Raw genomic sequence first — 23,715 nt, 5'->3', positions numbered from 1 at the left:
GTTATTATCTTTGCATCGGGAAATATGCACTCGTTCTTCAGCGGAAGAATATTGCGCTCCTAAAGTCGCGCAATATTTCCGCTGAGAACTCGTGCATATTTCCCGATACAAAGCTAATAACCTATAAATATTTCAAGAACAGCAGAATCATATCTGGTACCTAATCCGCATTTGTTACATTAATGACATTAATGCCAGATTTGGTTGATAATCTGCAGTAATACCTTCAACATGGTTTCAATAACATAACCAAACTGTGCGGAGGCGATCCGATACCTCGCACAGTAGAGCATCGAAATGATTTTTCCAAGGGTCCGGGTTAGAGGCCTTATCTAGATGCACAATGTTCTCACCCTATGACAAACACAAGATTTTTTTTTTTAAATGATTTTCTTGATAAAACTTTTATATAAGCGTATGAATTTACGCACAGCATTGCCGATTCATCCTGAACCCCTGGTATAGGACGAATTGTTTTGCAAGCGTCGGTGCTAGAAACGGAAACTCAAGTCCGGTATGCAAGAAAGCATCGATGGTATGCCAGGTCAGGTAGTTGAAAAGATAGGAGCAACATGGCTCTGCAGAGCATTTTCTTCCACTCTGTTTATATTAGATCGATTTTCTTACTTAATGTTGCATAGACTGGAAAGTTTTAACATGCATGTAACAACTGAAAAAAAAACACTATTTCAAGAATTCATTGGCTTTTATGTCTATTGTTCCGACATTTTATATAGAGAACACCATAAAATGCTGCTTCCAATCAACTTAAATGCATGTGGTATTTATCAGTAAATGTCACAAGGTATATAGATATTTGCATAGAATGAATCAATAGAACAAATCTGTTCTTCTTGTTTCAGCCGACACGAGCAGACGACACTGGAGTAGAAAATAATGTCATAACAGTAACAAAAGGGTGAACAGCTTGGATCAAATAGAACATAAACAAAATTAAACTTTGAAATATAATTCTTGAAGTAACTGTGATCTTAATACATGTAATACGCATTAATTAATTACAGTATATATGTTCATTGCGTGTTGAAATTATGCAATTACATGTTGCAATCTACTGAAGAAATGAACTCCTTTCGTATATGTTACATGTTAACTATAGAAGTGCAATATTAAAAAATTTCTGGGTATTACGGTAGCAGAAGTCTGTTATTTACGGCTAACCGTTTTATTGAACTGACCATTTGTTTTCGCTATTTAGGTTTGATTTTTTCAATTTCCTACATTTTCTGGAAAAAATTTATTTAAATTACTCTTTAACTTGACAAAAATATAAACAGAAACAAACCAATAGAAAAACGCACAATTTTTGGATAGATCATAGTTGAAACAACAGTGTATCCTGTAATTCGCCTATGCATATTTCCCCAAAACAATCTCAGACCGTAACCTTTCTAGCAGTGGTCAAAACTAACAGTACAAGAAACAGTGACAGAATTAACTTTGTATAGTTTCCAGTTTTAAGTAGATAATTTACGTGTTTTAAAGCTGCTGTTAGTAAATACATCTTGTAAAGGTAATGCCAGATACATACAGATTTCTAGCTTAATGACCAAGATTTTATTTTGCTATGCAAGTTATTTAACACATGTATTGGTTGTTGGCAGCTTGTTGGTTCCAAGTTAAAACACGGATTTGAATTAAGGAAGATTGTATGTAAGAATTTATTTCAAGCGCTAACTTTTCCTGTTTGTATCTTACTAAATTCGTGCAGAATATATTATTAATTAATATCACTTTGTATGAAAAGAAAAAAAACAAATATTAAGCGAAGCCAGTCTTGTTTTTGTCTAATCGTTGTGTATTATGTTTTTCCATTGCTATTTGTTATAAACATTATTTTATATCTAAAGTTTTTGCAAGTGTTTTTGTCTGTACACTTGGTAAAAACGTAACAGCAGATGCTGCAGAACATTACAAGAGGGTGCGCTGTATTTTCTCTTGTATCATCATAATCATCATATTCTGATAGATCACGTGCCTTCCCTTTTTCATCAAATTCTCGAGAACGTTATGCAGACCTAATAAAACGAAAGGGCTGTGAGAAATAGGTTAGATATTTATTTTTTGCGTTGGAATGAAGTCCGATTTGCAAATGTCTAGTCAATCATATGGTGCATTTATGCAAACAGCTTGGAAAACCATTTTGGGAATACATTGTAAGTGAATTTCTTACAAAATATTTGGTAGGCGTTGCAGTTGAAATGGCTCAAAGATATAAAAAGAACTTACATGTAATGCAGTAGGTTTTGACACTTTCCTGTTGTTCAAGATTGTTTATGAACCAACACTGATTCAAGCGTTAGGTAACGCCACCTGGAAGCTTAAGTTCACTTGCAAGAAGCCCATTTATTTTGTTTGATTGCTAAACGGGGAAGGGTAGACAGAGGGGAAATATTCAGTACCCTTTCACAGTACTGTCAGATGCTGATGTTTTGTATTTGCATTCAGTAATGAAAGAGCAATTAATAATTCGAGTTACTCGATGACATTGACAATCTTGATATGAATAATGCTTTAATACTGTCAATAATTGTGGAGTTCGGTTCCACTGGTATGTTTGAATTGCAGTGCACATTTTACATGCAAAATGACATATAAAAAAACAGTATTAAAAATCCTCTATCTAAGCTGTAAATGTAGGGATATGGGCGCTTTTTTCTAACAAAATAGTACGAGCAACAGTGGCTGTAGGATTGATTCTTTGTTGACTGGTATACATTCACATTTCATATATGCATGTTCTAATGAAAAATTATAATTCAACATTGTGCAGTATTTCTATCTGCATATCATATCTGTATTAATATACTTGTAAACATTTTCAAGTTAATAAAGGTTCACTATCTAAAATAGTGTGTTTGTTACTTATTGTCATTTGTCTGCTCTTTTGGGGCTATATGTCAAACCGAACACTAACCGTATGCAGAACTTTTTGGTCAACGATAAATGTCTAAATGTAAAATCAAAAATATCTTCAATTTAGAAATATTGGCCAGTTCAAATAAAAAAAATCATAATTTCCTTTACATAATTTTTGTTTGGTTTAAAGTCTGCATGATCATAAGACGAATTTCCCGCTTTAATGATGGAGAAGACCGGGCATTATTTTAAGCACGTGCTGCTGACAGCCAAGTTAAACCCGCCCACTGTGCGTTGCTGCTTTCTTTCGCCCCACCCCTCCGCCCATTTACTAGAACAAATTTCCCAACTCTAGGAAATGCATTTAAAATTGTTCGCGTCTTTGCTGAGGAACGCTAGCTAAAGATTAATTCAGTTTTACACAAAGGTTTTTGGGCAGTTGCTCAAAAGTCTACAGAATTTGTACAAAGCATGTTTACAGATATACTGTGGTCAAAGCGTACTAACAAACACCACCCTTTCTGATATAATCGTAAATGGTGAGACACAAAATTATCTATGTTGACTTTAGTAAACCTGTGTTCGGATTTAAATGTAGACAAGACAACAAGCTTACCTTAACACATGAAGTACAGAATGCTGGAAAATACCGACGTAAGAAACATATTTCCGTATTGTGAACACTTAAAACAGGAACGCGTTTTAAACAATTGTAGGTTCATGATTCTTAATATTGATTTTCAAACGATACTGGAGGTGGCCAGCGGATAAAAACAGTATCCTTATGTTACTTGGCGGTCACTTTTTTATTTAGGACGAGTACGCCGTTTAGTACGTCACGTTTATGTAACGTTAGTTAGATAAGATCAAGAAAATCCTGAAATATCGCAGCATCACCAGATTCTCGGACAGCTTCTGGCGATCTCCTATATCTTACTACAGCTTCTCTCCGCTGACTTCTTGGCCTTGACGTTGGGGTTTTATTAATGTAGGAGTTGGTCTGTCTCTGGTTTTCCACCTTCTTTCTCTTAAGAGGTCTGTCTCCTGCAGCATCTATGGTAACTTCATTGTCTACAGTATTAGGCGTGTTAACTTGCATTCTAGGGGATGTTCTCCGTCTTTGTGAGCTTGTTGGTGTACATGGTAGGGCAAACCCTCCCACTGGTGTTGATGGGACCACTTGCTCTCCGAGATATTTGCTTCCTGCAAAGCAAAGGTATTTGGTCATTTGTTAAAGTAAATCCTTGTCAAAGGTTTGAATATTCATTTCCTCAGCGGTCAACATGCAGGACAGAATTTTGTCACACAAATATACCAACGTTCATGTGAAAACATGAAAGTACTTCAATCTGACGTGATATTTCTGAAAATCAACGTAGGAAAATGAATCTGTAAGGAAATAATGTGGAAATGTAGCACGCAGCCAAGCTCGACAAAAGCTGACCGTTTAATTGGGTCTATTTATGAGAGAAGCGATACCTTTAACACCCTCTAGCACCCGGTGAGTGAAAGCGGAACTCTATCAAAAATAAGAATGGATTATATGCCCAAAGGACCGACAAAAATAACTACACTCAGTCCAAGGACGGGCGGCTTCCCTCCCACCCTCCCTCCCCACCGTCACCATAAGACACTTAAAGAGAGTTAATTGTTAATGACCAGGCTTTATCTCAATAACCTAGCAATTTTCACATAATCATATCATTGGCGAAAACATATATACCGGAGAGCTGTTAATTGTTAATGACCAGGCTTTATCTCAATAACCTAGCAATGTTCACAAACAAAAGTAGACACAACCTATGTGTTTCATTTATCCTATTACCAGTGTAAGGTGATGAATTGTCTCTAAGAATGAAGTCTGGGAGGGACTGACTTTGAGTTTAAATAGTGCCCTTATTTCTGTCCAGACGGGCCTAAAACAGATAGTCAGGCGAGGTAAACACTGTGTTTTTTTTTGCGTTCATAATAACTTCCTCTTATAGCACGTGAACACTGCATACACCCCGGGTAGTAAACCTCACCAAGAATTTATCTGAAAGGTTTTTAGCAACTTGACAGTTTTTGTCTTATGCGTGGTTGAGGAAATACGAGTGAGACAAAGACATAATACTGAATACAAACCTGCTGGGGAATTTCGAACAAATCTTGAAGCAAGAGATGGATTGTAGATATAACGCCTGCCTTGACGAGACATTGACCTTGTCAGAGACCATGCGTTTGGTGTCCTTGGTGAAGATGGTAATGCAGCCGGGACTGGTGTTCCAGGCACGCTGACAGATTGGTCTGGAAGGTAGTATAAACTAAACTGAAGTAAGTCAGTCCTTATTAATAAATATTATTGATATTTATTATACATTTTGCTATATATATAGTTCTCGTTATAGTTATTGTGTTTAGGTATATAATAAAGACTGGATGATTGGCATAACATATTATTTACGTGGTTATTAGCATACCTGAGCGTACACTAGCACTCGAGCTACGCCCTCTTGCAAATTATATATATTTAGTCACGTTAATAACCAGTTGAGACTCTTCATTACCATTTAATAAATATATGTTATTAATCAAATAAGACCAGTACAGGATTCAAGCATTTTAGAATCGGTTAAATTGAGGGGTTAAATTGAGGGGCCAATATGGAGTTGAATAATGCAACTATTGTTAAACAAATGATTTCATTATGGCCTTAGTACCTCGGACAAATGAAATGAATAAATCAGAATAATAACATATCATTATAGTAATACAAATTCGCAATATTACTGAAAATTCAAACTGTGATAGTGATGACAATAAGAGATATAGTTTTCGCAAGAAATAAAACAAATCGTATAACAGGCCAGAGGAGTCTTACAGGTAATAAAACATGTTAATAAAACACTTGGATGAATGGATCTGGTGTCTTGACATCTGCATAAAACGTAGAAAGCAGTCATCAAGATGTCTTTAACACAATCATGTCCAGCGTTGGACATACTTCATCATGGCTGTCCAACTCGACTGGAGAAGCATTGCGAAAGAACATGGTATCTAGGATTCATTATATATATATGCTGTTTTGTGGAAAATACAAACTAAAATTAACAAACCTTGAATATAATCAAAGAATCCATCCGGTACAACAGCTTCTGGAGTATTTGCATTGCGTTTCAGAACTGCAGTGTACAACGACAAAGACGGGGTAGACGGCACTTCTTGTAAAGGTGAATTCATGTCAATGTGTACAGGTCAGTCTATAAAATATTATAATATTGTTAGAATTCCTTAATTATTTTCAGTAAAAATATATCAATGTCAGAATTTTCACATGTTTTCGTTCCAATTTCTTTTTCTGTAGGTGGCGGTATTTTAATTGGTAAAGTTGCTACAGTTTTACGAATAGCCTATGCAACATTCGTTCTCCATGAATTTCATCAGTCTTGTTTCAACATGCATGTCTTACCTACACACCTCGAACACCGGACTAATATTGAATCTTAAACACAGCCTTGAAGGTCAAAGTCAGTATGATTGCGATGTTACTAGGAAGTTGGTTCAAAAGGGTGATGCGAGATTTTGTGATAATCAGAGGTAACTTGTAGCTGTCTAAGAGGTAGTACATGTGCATGTCTTGTTAGTCTGATAGGTGTTTGTATACAACCACAATATTACGGTAATTTTTGGTAAAACATAATTGGACTGAAGTATAATCTCCAGTGTTCTGCTAGCCACCAATATAATATAATATAATAAATGAGAAAGCAGATTGGACCAAGAACAGAGCATTGGGGTCCCGGAAGTGACAGTACTTCTATAAAACAACTGATTTCTGCCATCAGGAAGGAGCTACTCCAGTTTAGGATTTAGAGAAGCCGTATTCTTGGAAAGAGTGAAGTAATTTGAAGTGAACTACCTTGTCGAATACCTTTACCGGATCGGATCTTTTTACAGACTTTATTAGCTATCACAACAGCAATCTCCAAGTGCCGTGTGGCGGCTGTAAAAAGTCTCCCCGTACTTCATTTGTACTTGGATTCATTCTTCGCTTCCAAAGGATCTTTTACAGATTATTTTACTAAATTCAAGGAGAATGAGGTCAGTTTGGTAGCCAAAAGCGATGCTGCTAACCACGTGGCCTGTAAGTTCAATCAGCTTGGTTTCGCACGACGCCTCTATCTACAACTATGTTGAATGTCGTACAGAAATCTGTAAGAATTTAAAAGTGTGAAGATGTTGGAAGCAACGATATGTTCTAGGGCTTTATAGAGTATTATACAAGTGAGAGAGACTGGCCGTTAGTAAGCAGGAACACTAGTGTCGCATTTCTTATAGTAGGCCTAGGCCTATACGGCATTGGTCTAGTCACCAGATGATAGGGATTTCTGAAAGAGAACGGTTACGATATCTGCAATTTCATGCCACGCTAGGTCTGATCTGATCCGGTCCTGCGTAGCTTTGTTGGTCTAAAGATTCCCTAGAAGCTTTGTAACACTAGATTTACTGAGATATCTGGGGATACTCGAAGTGTTGCAGACGATTTCAGTATCATAAGTAGCGTTTGAATGCATGTTTGTTTCAAGGATCGTCGGAACTGGCTTGAGAAAACTGACTGAAACTTCTCAGAACTGTATCTTGCATTACTGCATACTGATTTATGAAGTCCGTTAAATTACAGTAGAACCCATATTCCATATTGACGTTCAAATTTCATATCGGGCGCTTGGTGTCATTTGTGACGTCAGTTTCATGCATTCCGTCGCGTTTAAAGGTTAACGACAAAATTTTCAATTTTACTCACGCTAAAGAACAAATAATATCATTTATAAAACAATTATAAGTGAAGATCTAGTAGATGTGTATGTAATAAAAAAAAGATTATTTGATCAGCATCGAGAAATTTGCACTCGTTCTTTTGCGGAATGATATTGCGCTCCTAAAGTCGTGCAATATTTCCGCTGCAGAACTCACGCATATTTTCTTGACCCAAATCTATTAATTAATCAATCTAATAACCTATAACTAATACAAATAACCAGTCTTCTGTAGGAGTCGCCCATATCCATGTGCTACCGGTGGCGAATGTAGGCCTAAATAAGCTCATGCACATGATACACACGCGCAGGTGTCCCGTAAAAGACTGAATTAATTGATCTGTTGTAGCCTGTTCATGCTGATTTAAAAAGATCTTACAACTCGTGCAGTAATTAAGTAGGCCTAAGTCTTACAATGTGTAGGTTCCTGCCAAACTGGACAAAAAATGGGTCATACAGACTTATTAGCATAAGAAGACATAGAATCTACTTGATATGAAATACGCAGTAATTTAGTATTACATTATCCCTTTTATAGTTCTACAACGGTATCATTTTCAGGTCACTGTTACCAGTAAGTAGGCGCGAATTATTTCGGGTACGTTGCATATTGAGGTCGAAAGAGTCTCGACAATGAGTTATCTTTCTTAGAAAATCGTTTTAATGGAGACGGAGAAAAGAACGATCATTAATTAGTGGCAATTGATTTTATCAAGTAATGATGAAAATCTATCTGTTTATATGATTAAAGATGTAAGTAATCCTACCTGTAACCGAAATGGTTTACTTCAAATGTCGTCTGCTGAAATCTTCAGTGATTTGAGGAATGATTGTCAATTCCCGCCAAAATGTCAAAATAGAAAAAAGGTCTACGAAATTGACATAGCTCATAAAAGTTTCTAGGCGCAGATGTAGATTATTTAGGGGAATAGATCTGTTTTCTGTTGTCTCCAGTCTTGACGAATTTCATGGGCCAGACCAGCCTTTTGGTCCTTGCCTAATCAGCTTGAACAGGTCTAGGAGTAGGAAAGTGGAATATTTACAGATTATTCAGTCTGTAAATTTACAGATTGTTTGTATGAAAACTGATGAAATTACATTTATTCTCAAAACCGCAGCTTGGAATTAGATCTAATTGGTTTATTTACAGCATGCATAAATTAAGGTCATTTGTGGGTTTCGGCCAGTTTTTGGCATTTTAAGAAAAATCAAAGTAAAAAAAATGACTGGAAGTTGCCACTGACCTTTATTTATGCATACCATATATAAATCAATTAATTTCAAGCTGCGATTTTGTGTCTAAATACAACTTTAGCAGTTTTCAAACACTTGATCTGTAAATATTCCACTTTCCTAGACCTGTTGAAGTTCTTGAAAGTTTTAATTATCTTAAAGGAGGACCTGTTTCAGTGACTGACCTAGCTGTTTCAGTGACCTTCTGAAAATCTTCTGCCATTTCCAAGTGCAATATTTTAGGCAACTAATTATAGTACGGGTTGTTAACAGTAACATTTCAGCTTTTGACACACTTGAAGAAATGTTGTGCTGACAATGACAGTTTGGTGGCATTGTTATTTCCATGGTAACCCCAATTATGAGACATTTTTCTTATTACTTTTGTATGCTCTCAAATTTTGATCTAGCTCTTTGGTTATAAGGAAAATTTTGATTTATATTTAATTCTGTTTTGATGCATATGTCATCTTGTTTTCTGTCTGATTTTTTTGCAGATCGACAGATCAGTTCAAGAACTAGGCCTACTTTTAGGAATTATATAGCTTTGAAATCCATGATTATAGCCAATCTGAAAAATGGCAACTAACTTTCGCTTCTGATACTGTTGACATGAGGTGGCCAGTGTTTCCATATTTTATCAAATGAGATATAGAGGATATTTGTTTGTTTCAGTGTAAGATCGAAATATATTTCATCGAGTGAACACTGTAATGCAATATTTTCACGAGTGGCACAGCCACGAGTGAAAATGTAAATTATGGTGTTCATGATTGAAATATAATTTGATCTTACACTGAAACAAATAAATTTTCTATTTATTTTATGTGCTTTAAATGGTTTTAGTCAAATTATATCCAGTTTGTCCGCGCAACGTCACGTGAATGACATTATGACGTCATAATGTCGTGACGTCAGGAGATCTTTGTAAAACAAACTGTAAATAGTTATATTCTGTTTCCTGTATTATTTTACATTTTATTATGATAGAATGTGTATATTTATGATCCTGTTAGTATTTTTATACATCTACATCTTAACTGAAGTATATTTTGCAAGGAATTTTCTATTATTTATAATTCATATTCTTTCGCATTCAAATGTAGTTCTGTACCAGTGAAAAAAAAAATTGATATTTTCACTGTTTGAAACAGTGAAAATATCAATTTTATTTCACTGATAAATTTCAGTATTTCACTGAAGAGCATAAAATAAAAACAGCATCTTGTTGAGTAACAACTTCACTTGGAGGACTTACTACTGATTTCGGACATATTGTCTTCAGTCAGGTTATCATAGATCTATGTTTCCTTCCTCAAACCCACAATCTCGCAAGTGATTATCAAGTCATATTCTTGTGCTCTGTCTGCTGAGGTAACAAGTAGGGCTGCCTAGAAATTGCAGAATTCAGCATATAGCACATAGAAAATTTCAATTTTGGACGGCTGCCTCAAGAGCAATATGCTACCTTTCAGTTTTAATTTAAGTTCTGAAAGTCTGGGAAAATTTGAAATGTTTGCATTTGTTACAAAATTATTGGGAATGTGTAGTTTGTTTCTGTATATTTCTTGACTTTCTTGAACAAAGTACTTGTAGAATAATTTCAAAAATGCATTCCAGGAACAAAATGGAAGAGAATGTTGTTGGAAAACCTTCATTGAAAACGTATTCAAGAGCAAAGAATAGACGTGGGATCAGTGATGATGGAATGGTGCTCTGGCAGAAAGCCTTTCAGTCCCAGGAGAAGCTGTCAAGCCCAGATGGTAAGGCACATTCTAGACTTCTATTATTAACTGTCAGTCACCATTTAAATGATAAGAAACAGCAGCAAAACTAATTAAGAGTGCAGAAGAAGTGGTAAGGTGTCTGGCTATGGAAGAAGTCAGGAGTTCGCTTCAGTCCCCAAACTAACATACTAACATTCAGGTAAGTGTACATGTGATGCAGTCGTTTAAAGAAAGTTTGCTCTTCCCACAGTAACAGGTCTGGTAATTCAGTAAATACACCATACTGACTGAAAGACTTTAAATACTGAAGTAGAAAAAAAAGCAGTATGTGTAAGTATATTTCAGTTGTGATTATTTTTCAGTGCAGGGATTAAAAAAATCTGTATGTTTATCATACTCCCAAACAAATTGATAACCAGTCATTTATATTGGTGTCCTGAGTGAACGTATCTAAAAATCCTGAAACAACTTAACTAGGAAACATGAAGAAAATTTACATAGAAATAGTCTGTTAAAATTGGGCAATCTTTATGCCTGTTTCTTGTCGATTCGAGCTTTCTCATTGATTCGAGCCCTTGTGTTTCAGTAAAATTCATGCTCATGTAGCATGTTCTGCCATCAGATACTTGTGTCATTTACATTTTAAAATGCCTTGGAAAATATTAGTCATGAAATCACTGAAAAAATGAGTAAATACCTGTTTTAATATTTTGCATCAAAAATTGCTTATATCAAAAGGAAATTACCTAGTGGGTAATACTGTTAGCCCAAATTTCAAGCTAAAAGCATCTTCAGCATATTTCGGCTGTTGTAATGAGTGAACAAGAAATCAGTCTTGATAGAAATTTGCTTTACGGAAATAGAATATGCAAACATTAACACTTGATGACCTTCCAAACAAAGGGCTCGAATCCATGAGAAAGTTTTAAAATGATGTGGAGTTTGACCTCCTTTAGTCTCATGCAAAAAATACGTAATAAAAGATGATAAAATTGTAATTCTTATTGCCCATTGTTAAATGCAAATATTTTTGTAACAAAAAACAAAAATTATTTAATTGAACAGGTTTACAAAAATATGCACAACCCTAAAAGATTTAAGAGGCTCGAATCTAGGAGAAAGCAGCATATAGAGTGTCTGAAAGATGGTCACTTTTTGTTGTTACAAGGTTGCTGCTCTAGGGCAGCGTTTTTTCTAAGAAGCTTATCTTCTTCAAATGAAAATATTTTTAGTTTACTTTGAATATTTTAAATGTCAGAGGAGAGAAGAACTTGAGGCTTAAAATTCTTCTTGTGAGGAAGCCGACCATTTGGCATACAGAAGATCCACTGGTTCTACTGAAGTGCCACACTATGCCTGAAAAAGTGCCTGGAGGGGATAAAAGCTGGCAAAGTCCCTTATATGACATAAAGTACATGTCCGTGTGACTCTAAAGCCAGCCAAAATAAAAATGAACATCCAAGGAACTGTTGCATCAAGATATCTCAGCTTTATGTTGTATGGTTGTGTTATGCATGCTTTTTGTTTCTTATTTCAGATAAAGAGTCAAAATTTAAGAAAGGAAAAGGAAAAAGGTATGTGTGAGGCAGTGGTCATGGACAAGAACAAGCATTTGGTACGCATTGAACAGCATCTCTTTTAAATCATAGACTGATCGGTCATTTTCAATGAAATGGTGCAATTTCGAAGGAAAAAATCTTAAAATTAGTCTTTCATACTTCCACATTATGCAACATTACTCTTTAAAGAAACACCACTGTATATGCACTGTACAAAGGATCTTTATCATCAAAAGCTTTCAATACCCATTTCTGTGCGTTGCCTTTTAGGTACCAAACTTTCCCTGGAAAGGTTTGTTACTTGTCATATATGTATGTAGCAATAGCAGTATGTGGATCATAACACATTGATTTCTTTTTAGCTCACCTGTCACAAAGTGACAAGGTGAGCTTTTGTGATCGCGCAGTGTCCGTCGTCCGTCCGTCCGTGCGTCCGTCCGTCCGTCCGTAAACTTTTGCTTGTGACCACTCTAGAGGTCACATTTTTCATGGGATCTTTATGAAAGTTGGTCAGAATGTTCATCTTGATGATATCTAGGTCAAGTTCGAAACTGGGTCACGTGCCCTCAAAAACTAGGTCAGTAGGTCTAAAAATAGAAAAACCTTGTGACCTCTCTAGAGGCCATATATTTCACAAGATCTTCATGAAAGTTGGTCAGAATGTTCATCTTGATGATATCTAGGTCAAGTTCGAAACTGGGTCACGTGCCTTCAAAAACTAGGTCAGTAGGTCTAAAAATAGAAAAACCTTGTGACCTCTCTAGAGACCATATATTTCACAAGATCTTCATGAAAATTGGTCAGAATGTTCACCTTGATGATATCTAGGTCAAGTTCGAAACTGGGTCACGTGCCTTCAAAAACTAGGTCAGTAGGTCAAATAATAGAAAAACCTTGTGACCTCTCTAAAGGCCATATTTTTCATGGGATCTGTATGAAAGTTATTCTGAATGTTCATCTTGATGATATCTAGGTCAAGTTCGAAACTGGGTCATGTGCGGTCAAAAACTAGGTCAGTAGGTCTAAAAATAGAAAAACCTTGTGACCTCTCTAGAGGCCATATATTTCACAAGATCTTCATGAAAATTGGTCAGAATGTTCATCTTGATGATATCTAGGTCAGGTTCGAAACTGGGTCACGTGCCTTAAAAAACTAGGTCAGTAGGTCAAATAATAGAAAAACCTTGTGACCTCTCTAAAGGCCATATTTTTCATGGGATCTGTATGAAAGTTATTCTGAATGTTCATCTTGATGATATCTAGGTCAGGTTCGAAACTGGGTCACGCACGGTCAAAAACTAGGTCAGTAGGTCTGAAAATAGAAAAACCTTGTGACCTCTCTAGAGGCCATATATTTCATGAGATCTTCATGAAAATTGATCAGAATGTTCACCTTGATGATATCTAGGTCAAGTTCGAAAGTGGGTCACGTGCTATCAAAAACTAGGGTCAGTAGGTCAAATAATAGGAAAACCTTGTGACCTCTCTAGAGGCAATAATTTTCATGGGATCTGTATGAAAATTGGTCTGAATGTTCATCTTGATGGTATCTAGGTCAAGTTCGAAAGTGGGTCACGTGCCATCAAAAACTAGGTCAGTAGGTCAAATAATAGAAAAACCTTGTGACCTCTCTAGAGACCATATTTTTCAATGGATCTTCATGAAAATTGGTCAGATTTTTTATCTTGATAATATCTAGGTCAAGTTCAAAACTGGGTCACATGAGGTCAGAAACTAGGTCACTATGTCAAATAATAGAAAAAACGACGTCATACACAAAACTGGGTCATGTGGGTAGAGGTGAGCGATTCAGGACCATCATGGTCCTCTTGTTTAAAACTGGCACTTGGTCAGAATGTTTATCTTGATCAAAACTGGGTCATATGGGGTCAAAAACTAGGTCATCACATCAAATCAAAGGAAAAGGTTAACATTATTGAGGCCACATTTATGACCCTATCTTCATGAAACTTGGTCAGAATGTTTATCTTGATAACTCTTAGGGCAAGTTCGAAACTGGGTCATGTGGGTCAAAAACTAGGTCACCCACTCAAATCAGAGGAAAAGCTGGTTAACACTCTAGAGGCCATATTTATGACCCAAATATTTTCTCGAAACGTGGGAAGAATGTTTATCTTGATGATTCCTAGGCCAAGTTCGAAACTGGGTCATGTGGGTCAAAAACTAGATCACTACTCAAATCAAAGGAAAAGCTTGTTAACACTGTAGAGGCCACATTTATGACCCTATCGTCATGAATTTGGTCAGAATGTTTATCTTGATGATTCCAAGGCCAAGTTTAACAGGTGAGCGATATAGGGCCATCATGGCCCTCTTGTTTTTATATACCTATAAAAATTCTGTAAAAAATCGCTTGTATTTCACAAGTAAATATTAACAGGCAGAAGAAAATTTCGTATTGCACCTATTGTATTGTATGTTGCAAGACTACTTTCATAAATATGCATGACCTGACACAGTTCTCTAAATAGCCTCGTAAAAATTTTACTAAGTTCCATTTTAACATCAATAAACATTGAAGATTTCGTTCAATAACAAAAGTAAATAAAAGTTGGAGGTATATAATAAATGGGTCATTATAACAGTAGCTAGATTTGGTATTTTATATTCGGCTCTCATGGACTTTGCGAGGTCTGATCACACAAGGTGCTTGCGCACCTCGTGAAATCTGATCTGGCAAGAATCCACTCGAGCCGAATACAGCATCCCAGATTGAGCTTCTATTATAATAACCCTATTTTTAATTTTTATGAAAATGCTGTCTTTGCATTTTATGGTTGCTGTAGATCTACATGTTTGTTCAGAAATGTGCTACTGGTAATTGTCTTTGGTGCTACAGTAAAAATCTTGATATGATCCGCACCATGAGAAAACCAACATAGTGGCTTTGTGACCAGCATGGATCCAGACCAGCCTGCGCATCCGCGCAGTCTGGTCAGGATCCATGCTGTTCACTAACGGTTTCTCTAATTGTAATAGGCTTTGAAAGCGAACAGCATGGATCCTGACCAGACTGCGCAGATGCGCAGGCTGGTCTGGATCCATGCTGGTCGCAAAGCCACTATGTTAGTTTTCTCATGGTGCGGCTCATATTTCCTTTTTATTCACCCATGAAACAGGACGAGTTTGGAACATCTGTCATGGGTTGCAACTTCCACTAAAGTTGTCAGCTCTTTTACATGAGCAGTGCTAGTTCAATGTACCCAAAACTTGGTCTCAATGTTGATGGTCAGGTTTGATAATCAACTGGATCCTCCTAATTATTTCTGGAGTGAAGGCCCTTAAATTGCTGAAAACAGTGAGAAATGACAGTGTCCACTCTCTGACTTGAGCAGTTTATATCAAGTGTTCACCAAACTTAGTTATAATGTTTATGGGCATAATATCCCAGATACCTTATACTCACAGCCACTCTCGAGTTACTTAAAATTACAAAAAATGACAGTGTCAGCTTTATAAGTTTTTTTCTGATGCATAGTAAGTCACATTCAGAGTGTTTATTTGCATATTGTCTTTGCCAACTTCGATAGCCAGCCAGTCTTTGTTGCTCTTGAGTTAGTTGAATTTGAGAAAATTAACAACTTTTCTGCTCAATATAAAGTAAAGTATTTTAAAAGTCAAAAGTAATTTGCTTTGACTTGCATATTTTGTAACAGTTCACCACTGTTGTTGGATATCATATTAATGTCATCAGACTATGTTTCCATAGTGAGACATAGTGATCTATTTTCAGCATGTATTAATGTTTGACTGTGGTAAGATACACCACAGTCACATTCTGGTATAACCAAACTTAAATGATATCTTCTGTTTGGTTCATATGTATACAGAGAAAGACTTAAAAGCACCATGTCAGAGGCTGGATCTTTAAAGAAATTGAAACAGGGCAGAAATAAGAAAGCCATTTCGCAGGTTAGTTTTCTTTCTGTATTTCCTCCCAATATTATTATTATTATTATACCAGATTTATATAGCACCCTTTTCATGATAAACACGTTCAAAGGCGCTTTACATATACTGCAGCCACACTGGGCACGAAATCATCCTCCACTAGTACAGACACAGCGATCTGACCAGAGGGGCAGAGTGAAATAAAGCCCTCAGAATAGACAGAGAGAACATTTCAGATACAGACGTGTCGAATATTATAGTCACATTAACTTTCCAAACTATACTGTTCGGTTTTTATTCTTAAAAAGTTTATCAGTTCAGATATCAAGGATATAGTTTAGGGAAGACTAACATTTAAGGACAATAAGAAATTGCTATTGAAAAAGAGAAACCAAATGCAGGTAAAGTGTTTTAAGGAAAGCAGTTTCTGAGTGCCTTCATGGCTTAGTAATAGTGGTTAAGGTCAAAGTGGTTAAAACATTTACCCCTTGCCCATATGGGTTAGAAATTTTGCAAGAAGAAGAACAAAAACATTTCCTGTACTTCTCTTGTTTCCTGTAATTTAATTCTGTTGAAACTTCCACTTGAGTACACAGATTTGAATCAGACTTTCAACCATAAGAATCAAAACAAGAATAGAAAAATTGAGTCTCAATTTACCAGACAATTTTTTCAGTATACTAATTGTCACTTATTTTTCAAGGTAAAGATTCGAAGAAAGACTTCAGTTAAAAATCTTTCTCCTTTGCAAGATTCTTACGAGAATGATGTATTATTTGGTAAAGGTTTACAGCCTGTCAAAGCAAGACAGAAATCAAGAGCTAGAAAACCACAGGCTGGCACACCCAAGCAAAAATTTGGAGCTAAAGGTATTACTCCGTTACTATCTTTTAGGCCATACCAAATTAGATCAATTTATAGACAAAATCTTTAGCTGGACTATACAAAGTATGTTGAGAGCTGTCCTACTTGCACCAGTGTCCATGTCCACAGTTTCGTTAAAGTTTTGATTCATAAATTATCCTCCCTTTTTACTTAAAATTTCATGTTAAAGATTTGATACACTTTAACTCTTATCTCTGTTTAATATTATAAAACAGATTTTAATTCAAACTTAAATAGTAGCAAATAGTTGTTCTGATGATGCAAGGGTCATCAGTCAGTTCTGCTGATTCCCTTGTTTCTAGCTCAACTGAACTTTGTTCAGGGTGAGCTACTAGGGTAGTTTGATGGTTTGGCGTCCATTGTTCTGTGTCAAATGTTTTACTTAGAACACCTCCTCCTCTTTACACAAAACTAGATTAGTAGCATTCTGATATAGATCTCTTAGAATTTTATACTAATGATCCCCTTGTAGGGGATACAAGAGCTAAGAGTGGATACACTTTAAATGACTCGATTTCATTAAATGTGTGGTGGATCTTCACCAAAATTTGTCTGTAGCCTCCTTGTGTGTTCCTCTCCTAAGTTTTTTTCAGATGGTTAGCCCGGACCCTTTTAGTGGATGCCGAAGTTAAAAACAAAAACAAAATTTCAAACAGCTTCTTTTCATGGTCCACCTGATTAATCTTAACCAAACTCGGTCTGTAGCATTCTTCTAAGGTCTTCTAAATGCTGCATATTTACATTTATGTATTGAGTGAAATGATAAAATTCGGAAATCTTGAATCTAAAAATTTGTTAAATTGGGTTCCCTTTTGCCCTTGTAATCAGAGCTGCCGAGGCTGAAAATAAAAAAACCTTTAAATTTTCTTTAAAGCTTCATCATAACATTGTAATTGCTGAATAGAGTTTTATTAAACTTCATATATTATGTCTGAAACATAATTGTCTTTTGGCACATCAGTGTAGGCAGAAATCTTGTACATTTCAGAACAATGTAATTATAGCAGTTTACTTTTAGTTACAGTAGAAAATACATAGATCATGCAAGTTACATTTATTTTTTTTACTTGCAGGGCAGCTGAAAAGGAGTTCAGTTCCAAAAACTAAGCCCCAAGAACAGTTTAAAGTATCGCTACAAACAAACACCTCAGAAAAAATAGAACTTTCTGCTCATGAATTAAGGTCACTGCATGGAGAACATGCTTCGATTTTGGTTGTGGAGTCCAGGTCACCCCCAGGGTCTCAGCTGAGACCAGAAGATAAAGTGAGTGATTGGTTGGCTAAGTCCGATAATTGCAGATCACGTGATGACTCCAGCAAAGAGGTGTGGAGAGGCGAACAACAATTCACAGGTAAAGATTTCTATGTTGAATATATTACATATATTAGTATCGTGTATTAACCTTGATGCGGAAGGCTGAAAAAACATTTTCGTTTCCATTTTAGTTTTTGCACTCGTAAAATTTTGCGAGCTTGAGCAAAAATCATGCATTTTGTGAGTATGCTAGTTTGAATTTAAACACGTGATTCCCAGACTCGAGCATCTGCACTCACTTCAACAATGCATGTGGTCCTTACATTTTCAGTGTTTCATTTCCTCTTACCTAACTCTTTGCAAATTTAAGGCAGGGATTGACATTACATAAAATGAAAAAAAATGTAGAGTCAGTGTACCCGGTTTCGCACTGTACGCGGTTTCGCACACCCAGCAAATTCATGTGCTTTGTGAGAACGAAGCAGAAAATTCAACAATACTTTGTTATTATTTCACAAAATTGAGTTATTCCCTACATTAATTGACACAAGGGGTTCATCCCCGCTTGAGCCTCGTTCTGGTAGGTGCAGACGAAAACAATAACAATACTAATGGAGGCCAGTAGGTTAGCTGAAAAATATTAAATTTTATGAAAATAATGACTAAGCAAACAACAACAAGGTGTAAAATAAATTGAAAAATCACTTTTCCTTCCTACATGTAGGTATTTACCTATTACTTTACCGAAATGAAAAATATTTCAACAGATATTGAAGTTCTCCCAACCTGCAAAATGACTTCAACTTGATTGTTTGCTTTACGTTTTTATTAAAACAGAGAACTTAATCGAATGACAAGACTTGTTGGGGTCTTTTGTGATTCAGCAGCTTCTATTGTTTATTTTTGTTTCATGTATTCAGCTGTTTTAGCCTTTTCTGCTTTTAGAAGTAAAAACAGGGTTTGGTCCCTATATTTCACTTTCATAACTGCTTTTTAATATCACTTTCAGATGTTTTATTGGAAAATACATGTTTAAATTGAATAGAATAAATACTTAAAAAGTTAATTGAAATTTTTCTTTTGGGTAAATGCATTACTATCACTGAATTCTATAAATAGCATGGTGTGCGAAACCGGGTACACTTAAATGCAAAAACTGGTCAAAATATGTTATCCGAATCAAGTTCACCAAGAGGTATGACGTCATTGAAGTGGGAAAGGAAAGTAAGCGTGTTTTAAACCAAAATAAGTGTATTTATTAAAGCATGTAGAGGTAAATTCAAATTTAATCATTTTTGACTAAATAGGAAAGTATTCTTAGGAAATGTGTGCGAAACCGGGTACACTGACCCTAATAAATAAAATTATTCTGAACTTGCAGGAGATGAGGTGAGAAACAAACTATTTCCTGATGAGTTTTTCCAGAACCTGAAATGTGTTCTACAGAAACCACAATCAACTAGAGTAAGCAAGCATGTGAAAGGTACATATAGAACATAATCAATGAAAAACTTTATGCAAGCCTGAATAGCCCCTTTAAAAAGGTTTTACAGGTAGCTAGGTAAAATATATGATGTTAATTTTGGGGACCCATAGGTCAGTCACAGAAACCTCAAGAGTGAAGTCAGTTTGCCTTCACTGAGTGCTGATTGCTTGAGTCTCCAGCTATCAAACTTCATAGAATGATTTCATGTTGACTGTAGATGAACTCTTTAAGTGTTTATGTACTACAAAATATCTGATATGTCTGTTGGTGTGTTCATCCATCCAGTCTTGTTGATACATTTTCTCATCAACCACTGGCTGAAATTCAATGAACTTAACTACAAAGAGGCTCATATCATCATATGCTCAATTACCATTCACAAAGTGAACCTTTGATTTTGCTACATATTTAAAAATGGTAGAACCATTCTTGTTTGCCATGTCTAATGTACTGTCACAAAGTCAAGAAGCATTGGTTAGGTTAAATGCCTGCTGTTACATGACTGAATTATTGTTGAAAAACTAAGATAAACAAAAGAAGCAAATGGAAAATATGTTTGATTAAAAACAATGAGAATACTTTTAAAGTCCACAGTCATGATACTGCATAGGACTGTTATTGTTTGCAGAGTTGTTACATCAAAGATCATGCTTATAGCCTGTTTAAAACTGAATCTCACATACTATGTTACCTCTGTTACGCCATCAAAATCTTCAGATGCATAGCTCTTGCTTAAACTTTTGTCCATTTCTTCATAAAAAAAAGCATTGGAAGTTATCTTTTAGTTTATGAGAGTTTCTCTGAAATTGTCCAACACAGAGAATATATATTTAGCATCTGTTAATAACTTCAGACATCAAGACATTTATATGTTATATACATGGTGTCTTAATTGATCAGTAGCATATTTAGATGAAACAGTATTGTTACATTTCAGCTAGACAAGATGAATTCTTATCCCAGTTGGCTCTGAAAAATGTGGACAAACAGTTGGTAGGAGGACCTGGGAGTGCTGCCACAGAAAAGTTTACAAACAGCTGTGATGAAAGTAACGAGGATATCACATTCATTTATAGTGGCACACCGTCTGGGCTACAAACTGGCACACAAACTGGGACTGGTACGCAAACGGTTACTGGCACTGGTAGCTTTTCTTCTTATGTAGGCACAGGTACCAGTAGAGTAACAGAAACACAATCCAGTTGTCAGACTGGTACTCAAATGAAGACTGGTACATACAGCTTCAGTACAAGTACAGGTGCAAGCCGATTTAAAGAAACTGAAACACAGTCACAGACTGGGACTTGTACCGAAACATTAAACTTCCCTACTGGTACAAGTACCAGTAGATTTACAGGGCGAGAAACACAGTCACATGGTGAGACTGGTGTTGCAAACATAAACAAAAACCATCCTAATGGTATGTGTACCACAGGAACAAACAACTACACAGAATCCATTGTTGTTCATACTGATACTTGTGTCAGCTCAGACACAAACACAGACACTTTTCCTAGGAAAATATCTGCCAGTAAGTATTCAGATATCTCCTCATTGGTTTCCAAGTCAGGGTCAAGGTAAGGTATATAGAAAACTAAAACAAATAAAATAAGAAATAAAGGCTATTGTTAGTCATAAAGCCAATTTTCTGGTTAAGTATTAAATGGGATGAAAAGATTGTATTATGCTTATGAAAAGTGGATAATAATCAAAGGTTTACACTTTGTAAAAAAAAAAAAGTATACTAACTTTAATAGATTTCCTATAACCAGCCATAGCATTTCCATATTTCCACAGTTCATTTGTAGATTCATTGTAACCTCTACCTCCCTCTCTACTTGAGAAGAAGGAGTACAGTGTAGAACTTGAAATATAGGAAAAACATAGATCTACAGAACACATTTTATTCCAGGAAAATCTGCCTTTATTTAAATGGAGAACGTATCTGCACAAGAACTACAAAGTTGGTTCTGATAAACTGATAACCCCTATTGATTTTTAATCGGTTGCTGAATGGTCAAGCTCGCAGTGACCTTAAGCTGAAGATTGGTTTCCAATCAATAAATGAAGAATACTGTGGCCTACAGTCCTCAAACATCATAAGATTATTTGCCTATGGTCAGTACATGACCCAATTGTTTAAGGGTCAAAAGGGCAAGGTCAAAGTGACAGTGAGCTGAAAATTGGTTCCTGATTGATAACAGAAGAACACTTTGGCCATAATTTGTCAAACTTTATAGGATGATTGTTTTTGGTCAGTAGATGTCCAAAGTACCTGATATGTCATGGTCACAGTGACCTTGAGAGGAAAATGGTTTCTGAACAGTTTCAGAAAAACTTTTGAGGCCATGGCCATCAAACTATTGTTCAGGATGATTGCACCTGGTCAGTTGATGACCCTTTTTGTTTTTGAGGTCTTTAGGTCGAAGTCAGAGAGACTGAACAAAAAATTATATTTTATTTATTACTGTGATATACTACATAAATCCAAATTTGCCATAATTTGGTAGTTAAGTCATATAAATGATACAGTACAATCGAACTATGAAGTCAAATTAATATAAAACATTCTGTTTAAATTGTTTCCAGTTGTAGAAAATCATTAATTAATCTTACAATTAGGTGTCAGTATAATGTGACTGGGTGGGGTATCATGCTATGTGTCTATGGCATGATATTCCAGTGAGGCAGCACTAAAAGTTAGGCATTGTGCTCACTGCTACAAGTAGACACCATCGTTTATATGACTGAAAAATTGTTGGAAAAAAACGTTAAACCCGAACACACACACAGAGATTTTATTTGGAATACTCTGACAAGAGATGGTTGATGAGTCTGAATTAAATCTACTATATCCATCACTTGTAATCTACTTTATCTATTACTCATATTCTGCTTTATCCATGCTTTATGTATATTCTACTTTATTATATACCTGTATAAATTCTGTCAAAAATGGGGCTTTTATTTCACATGGAAATAACGAACTGGCAGACAAAATTCTGTTTCGTACCTTTTGTATTGTATGTTACCGAACTACTTTTATTAATATGCATGTCCTTTGACACAGTTCTATAAATCAACACTAAGTTCTATTTTAACATCGATAAATATTGAAGATTTTGTGCAAACAAAAATGTGGAGGTATATATTAAAAGTGTCATTAAAACAGTAGCTAGATCTGGCATTTTGTATTTGGCTCCTGCAGATTTTGTCAGGTTAGATCACACACTGCGCATGTCTCTCATGTAATCCGACCTGGCAAAATCCACTAGAGCCAAATACAGCATCCTAGATCAAGCTACTATTATAATAGCCCTATTATATCCGTCATTTGGGTCATGGTGTAGCCTACTGTATTCAATGCTTAAAAAGTCTTCAGTTGAATCCGGTAGATTTGCAGTAACAAAAAGATTTCATTGTATTTACTAATAGGAGCTTCCAGTGCTGACAGAAAGAATTCAGTGGAAATTAAAGATCAATATAAACCAAAGACCACTGAAGAGGAACGAACCTTTACATGTAAAGGTAAAATAAATATAGCTTTTGCTTAACCTTTAGCCTGCTGGCAGCAAGTGATTTTGCCTTTGCAATCAGTGCAGACCAAGATCATGGTCTGCACTGTTCGCTATTCAATCAGTAAATTTTGAGTGAACATTCTTTTAAATAATAAGTGATACTGCCCAAACTGAATGATGGACCAGTCCATTTTAGAAATTTAGCATGGTAAAGGTTAACTGAAATAGAAATTCATATGGAGTAAATCCTGTTTATGTCAGAACTTCAGAAATATTCCAGTGTCCTACAGTATTGATAGACCATGTATCTTTAATTTTCCATCATTATCAAAAAGAACGAAATAGACCATGGAATTATAGAGGACAACTAAGTAAAGATTAGCAGCCTCAGTTCAGTTGATTCTGTTCATGAGCAGTAATGATATGTTCAGCCTCTCAAGCGCCCTAGTTTCCTCTCAAGTGGA

General features: G+C 35.7%; 3 protein-coding genes across 10 annotated transcripts in view; 2 read left to right on the top strand and 1 right to left on the bottom strand.

The window, feature by feature from the left end:
* Window positions 1–2,871, top strand: part of LOC123544884 (myb-like protein X) — a 28,796-nt gene extending 25,925 nt beyond the window's left edge. For both annotated transcript variants that reach the window (XM_045330981.2, XM_045330980.2), the window contains exon 6: window positions 864–2,871. In XM_045330981.2, the coding sequence (XP_045186916.2) occupies window positions 864–923 (60 nt within the window). In that variant the 3' untranslated portion in view covers window positions 924–2,871. The remainder of the gene's footprint in view (window positions 1–863) is intronic.
* LOC123544886 (uncharacterized) lies at window positions 2,114–8,519 on the bottom strand. 2 transcript variants are annotated; one of them, XM_045330984.2, is made up of 4 exons: window positions 8,444–8,519; window positions 5,976–6,119; window positions 5,005–5,166; window positions 2,114–4,083 (listed from the first exon to the last, which is right to left on the bottom strand). In XM_045330984.2, the coding sequence occupies exons 2-4, from the start codon at window positions 6,097–6,099 to the stop codon at window positions 3,737–3,739; spliced, it is 633 nt and encodes a 210-aa protein (XP_045186919.2). In that variant the 5' UTR covers window positions 6,100–6,119; window positions 8,444–8,519; the 3' UTR covers window positions 2,114–3,736. The 2 variants fall into 2 exon arrangements, with proteins under 2 accessions (XP_045186919.2, XP_045186920.2); XM_045330985.2 differs by lacking the exon at window positions 8,444–8,519 and adding an exon at window positions 6,779–7,002.
* Window positions 8,305–23,715, top strand: part of LOC123544883 (uncharacterized) — a 40,744-nt gene continuing 25,333 nt past the window's right edge. For 3 of the 6 annotated variants that reach the window (XR_008370545.1, XM_053540912.1, XM_053540896.1), the window contains exons 1-9: window positions 8,305–8,429; window positions 10,530–10,672; window positions 12,174–12,210; window positions 16,047–16,128; window positions 16,811–16,976; window positions 18,066–18,344; window positions 19,629–19,730; window positions 20,671–21,264; window positions 23,169–23,261. Coding sequence is in view for 5 of the 6 variants with exons in the window: in XM_053540912.1 (XP_053396887.1) it covers window positions 8,428–8,429; window positions 10,530–10,672; window positions 12,174–12,210; window positions 16,047–16,128; window positions 16,811–16,976; window positions 18,066–18,344; window positions 19,629–19,730; window positions 20,671–21,264; window positions 23,169–23,261 (1,498 nt within the window). In the remaining variant the exon portion in view is untranslated. Of the gene's footprint in view, window positions 8,430–9,058; window positions 9,259–10,529; window positions 10,673–12,173; window positions 12,252–16,046; window positions 16,129–16,810; window positions 16,977–18,065; window positions 18,345–19,628; window positions 19,731–20,670; window positions 21,265–23,168; window positions 23,262–23,715 lie in introns of those variants that run through there. The other 3 variants (XM_053540909.1, XM_053540902.1, XM_053540901.1) reach the window with 3 other exon arrangements.

Source organism: Mercenaria mercenaria, chromosome 1 (assembly GCF_021730395.1).
Source record: "Mercenaria mercenaria strain notata chromosome 1, MADL_Memer_1, whole genome shotgun sequence".
NCBI classification, from domain to species: domain Eukaryota; kingdom Metazoa; phylum Mollusca; class Bivalvia; order Venerida; family Veneridae; genus Mercenaria; species Mercenaria mercenaria.
The sequence above is the reverse complement of the archived record's forward strand: the minus strand, read 5'-3'. Positions and strand labels throughout refer to the sequence as shown.

Coding starts and splice junctions, on each gene's coding strand:
- LOC123544886 (XM_045330984.2), bottom strand. CDS start 6,099: ATGAATTCACCTTTACAAGAAGTGCCGTCTACCCCGTCTTTGTCGTTG. Junction 5,167..5,975: donor ATTCTTTGATTATATTCAAG/GTTTGTTAATTT, acceptor ACTACCTTCCAG/ACCAATCTGTCAGCGTGCCT. Junction 4,084..5,004: donor TGTTCGAAATTCCCCAGCAG/GTTTGTATTCAG, acceptor TTTGCTTTGCAG/GAAGCAAATATCTCGGAGAG.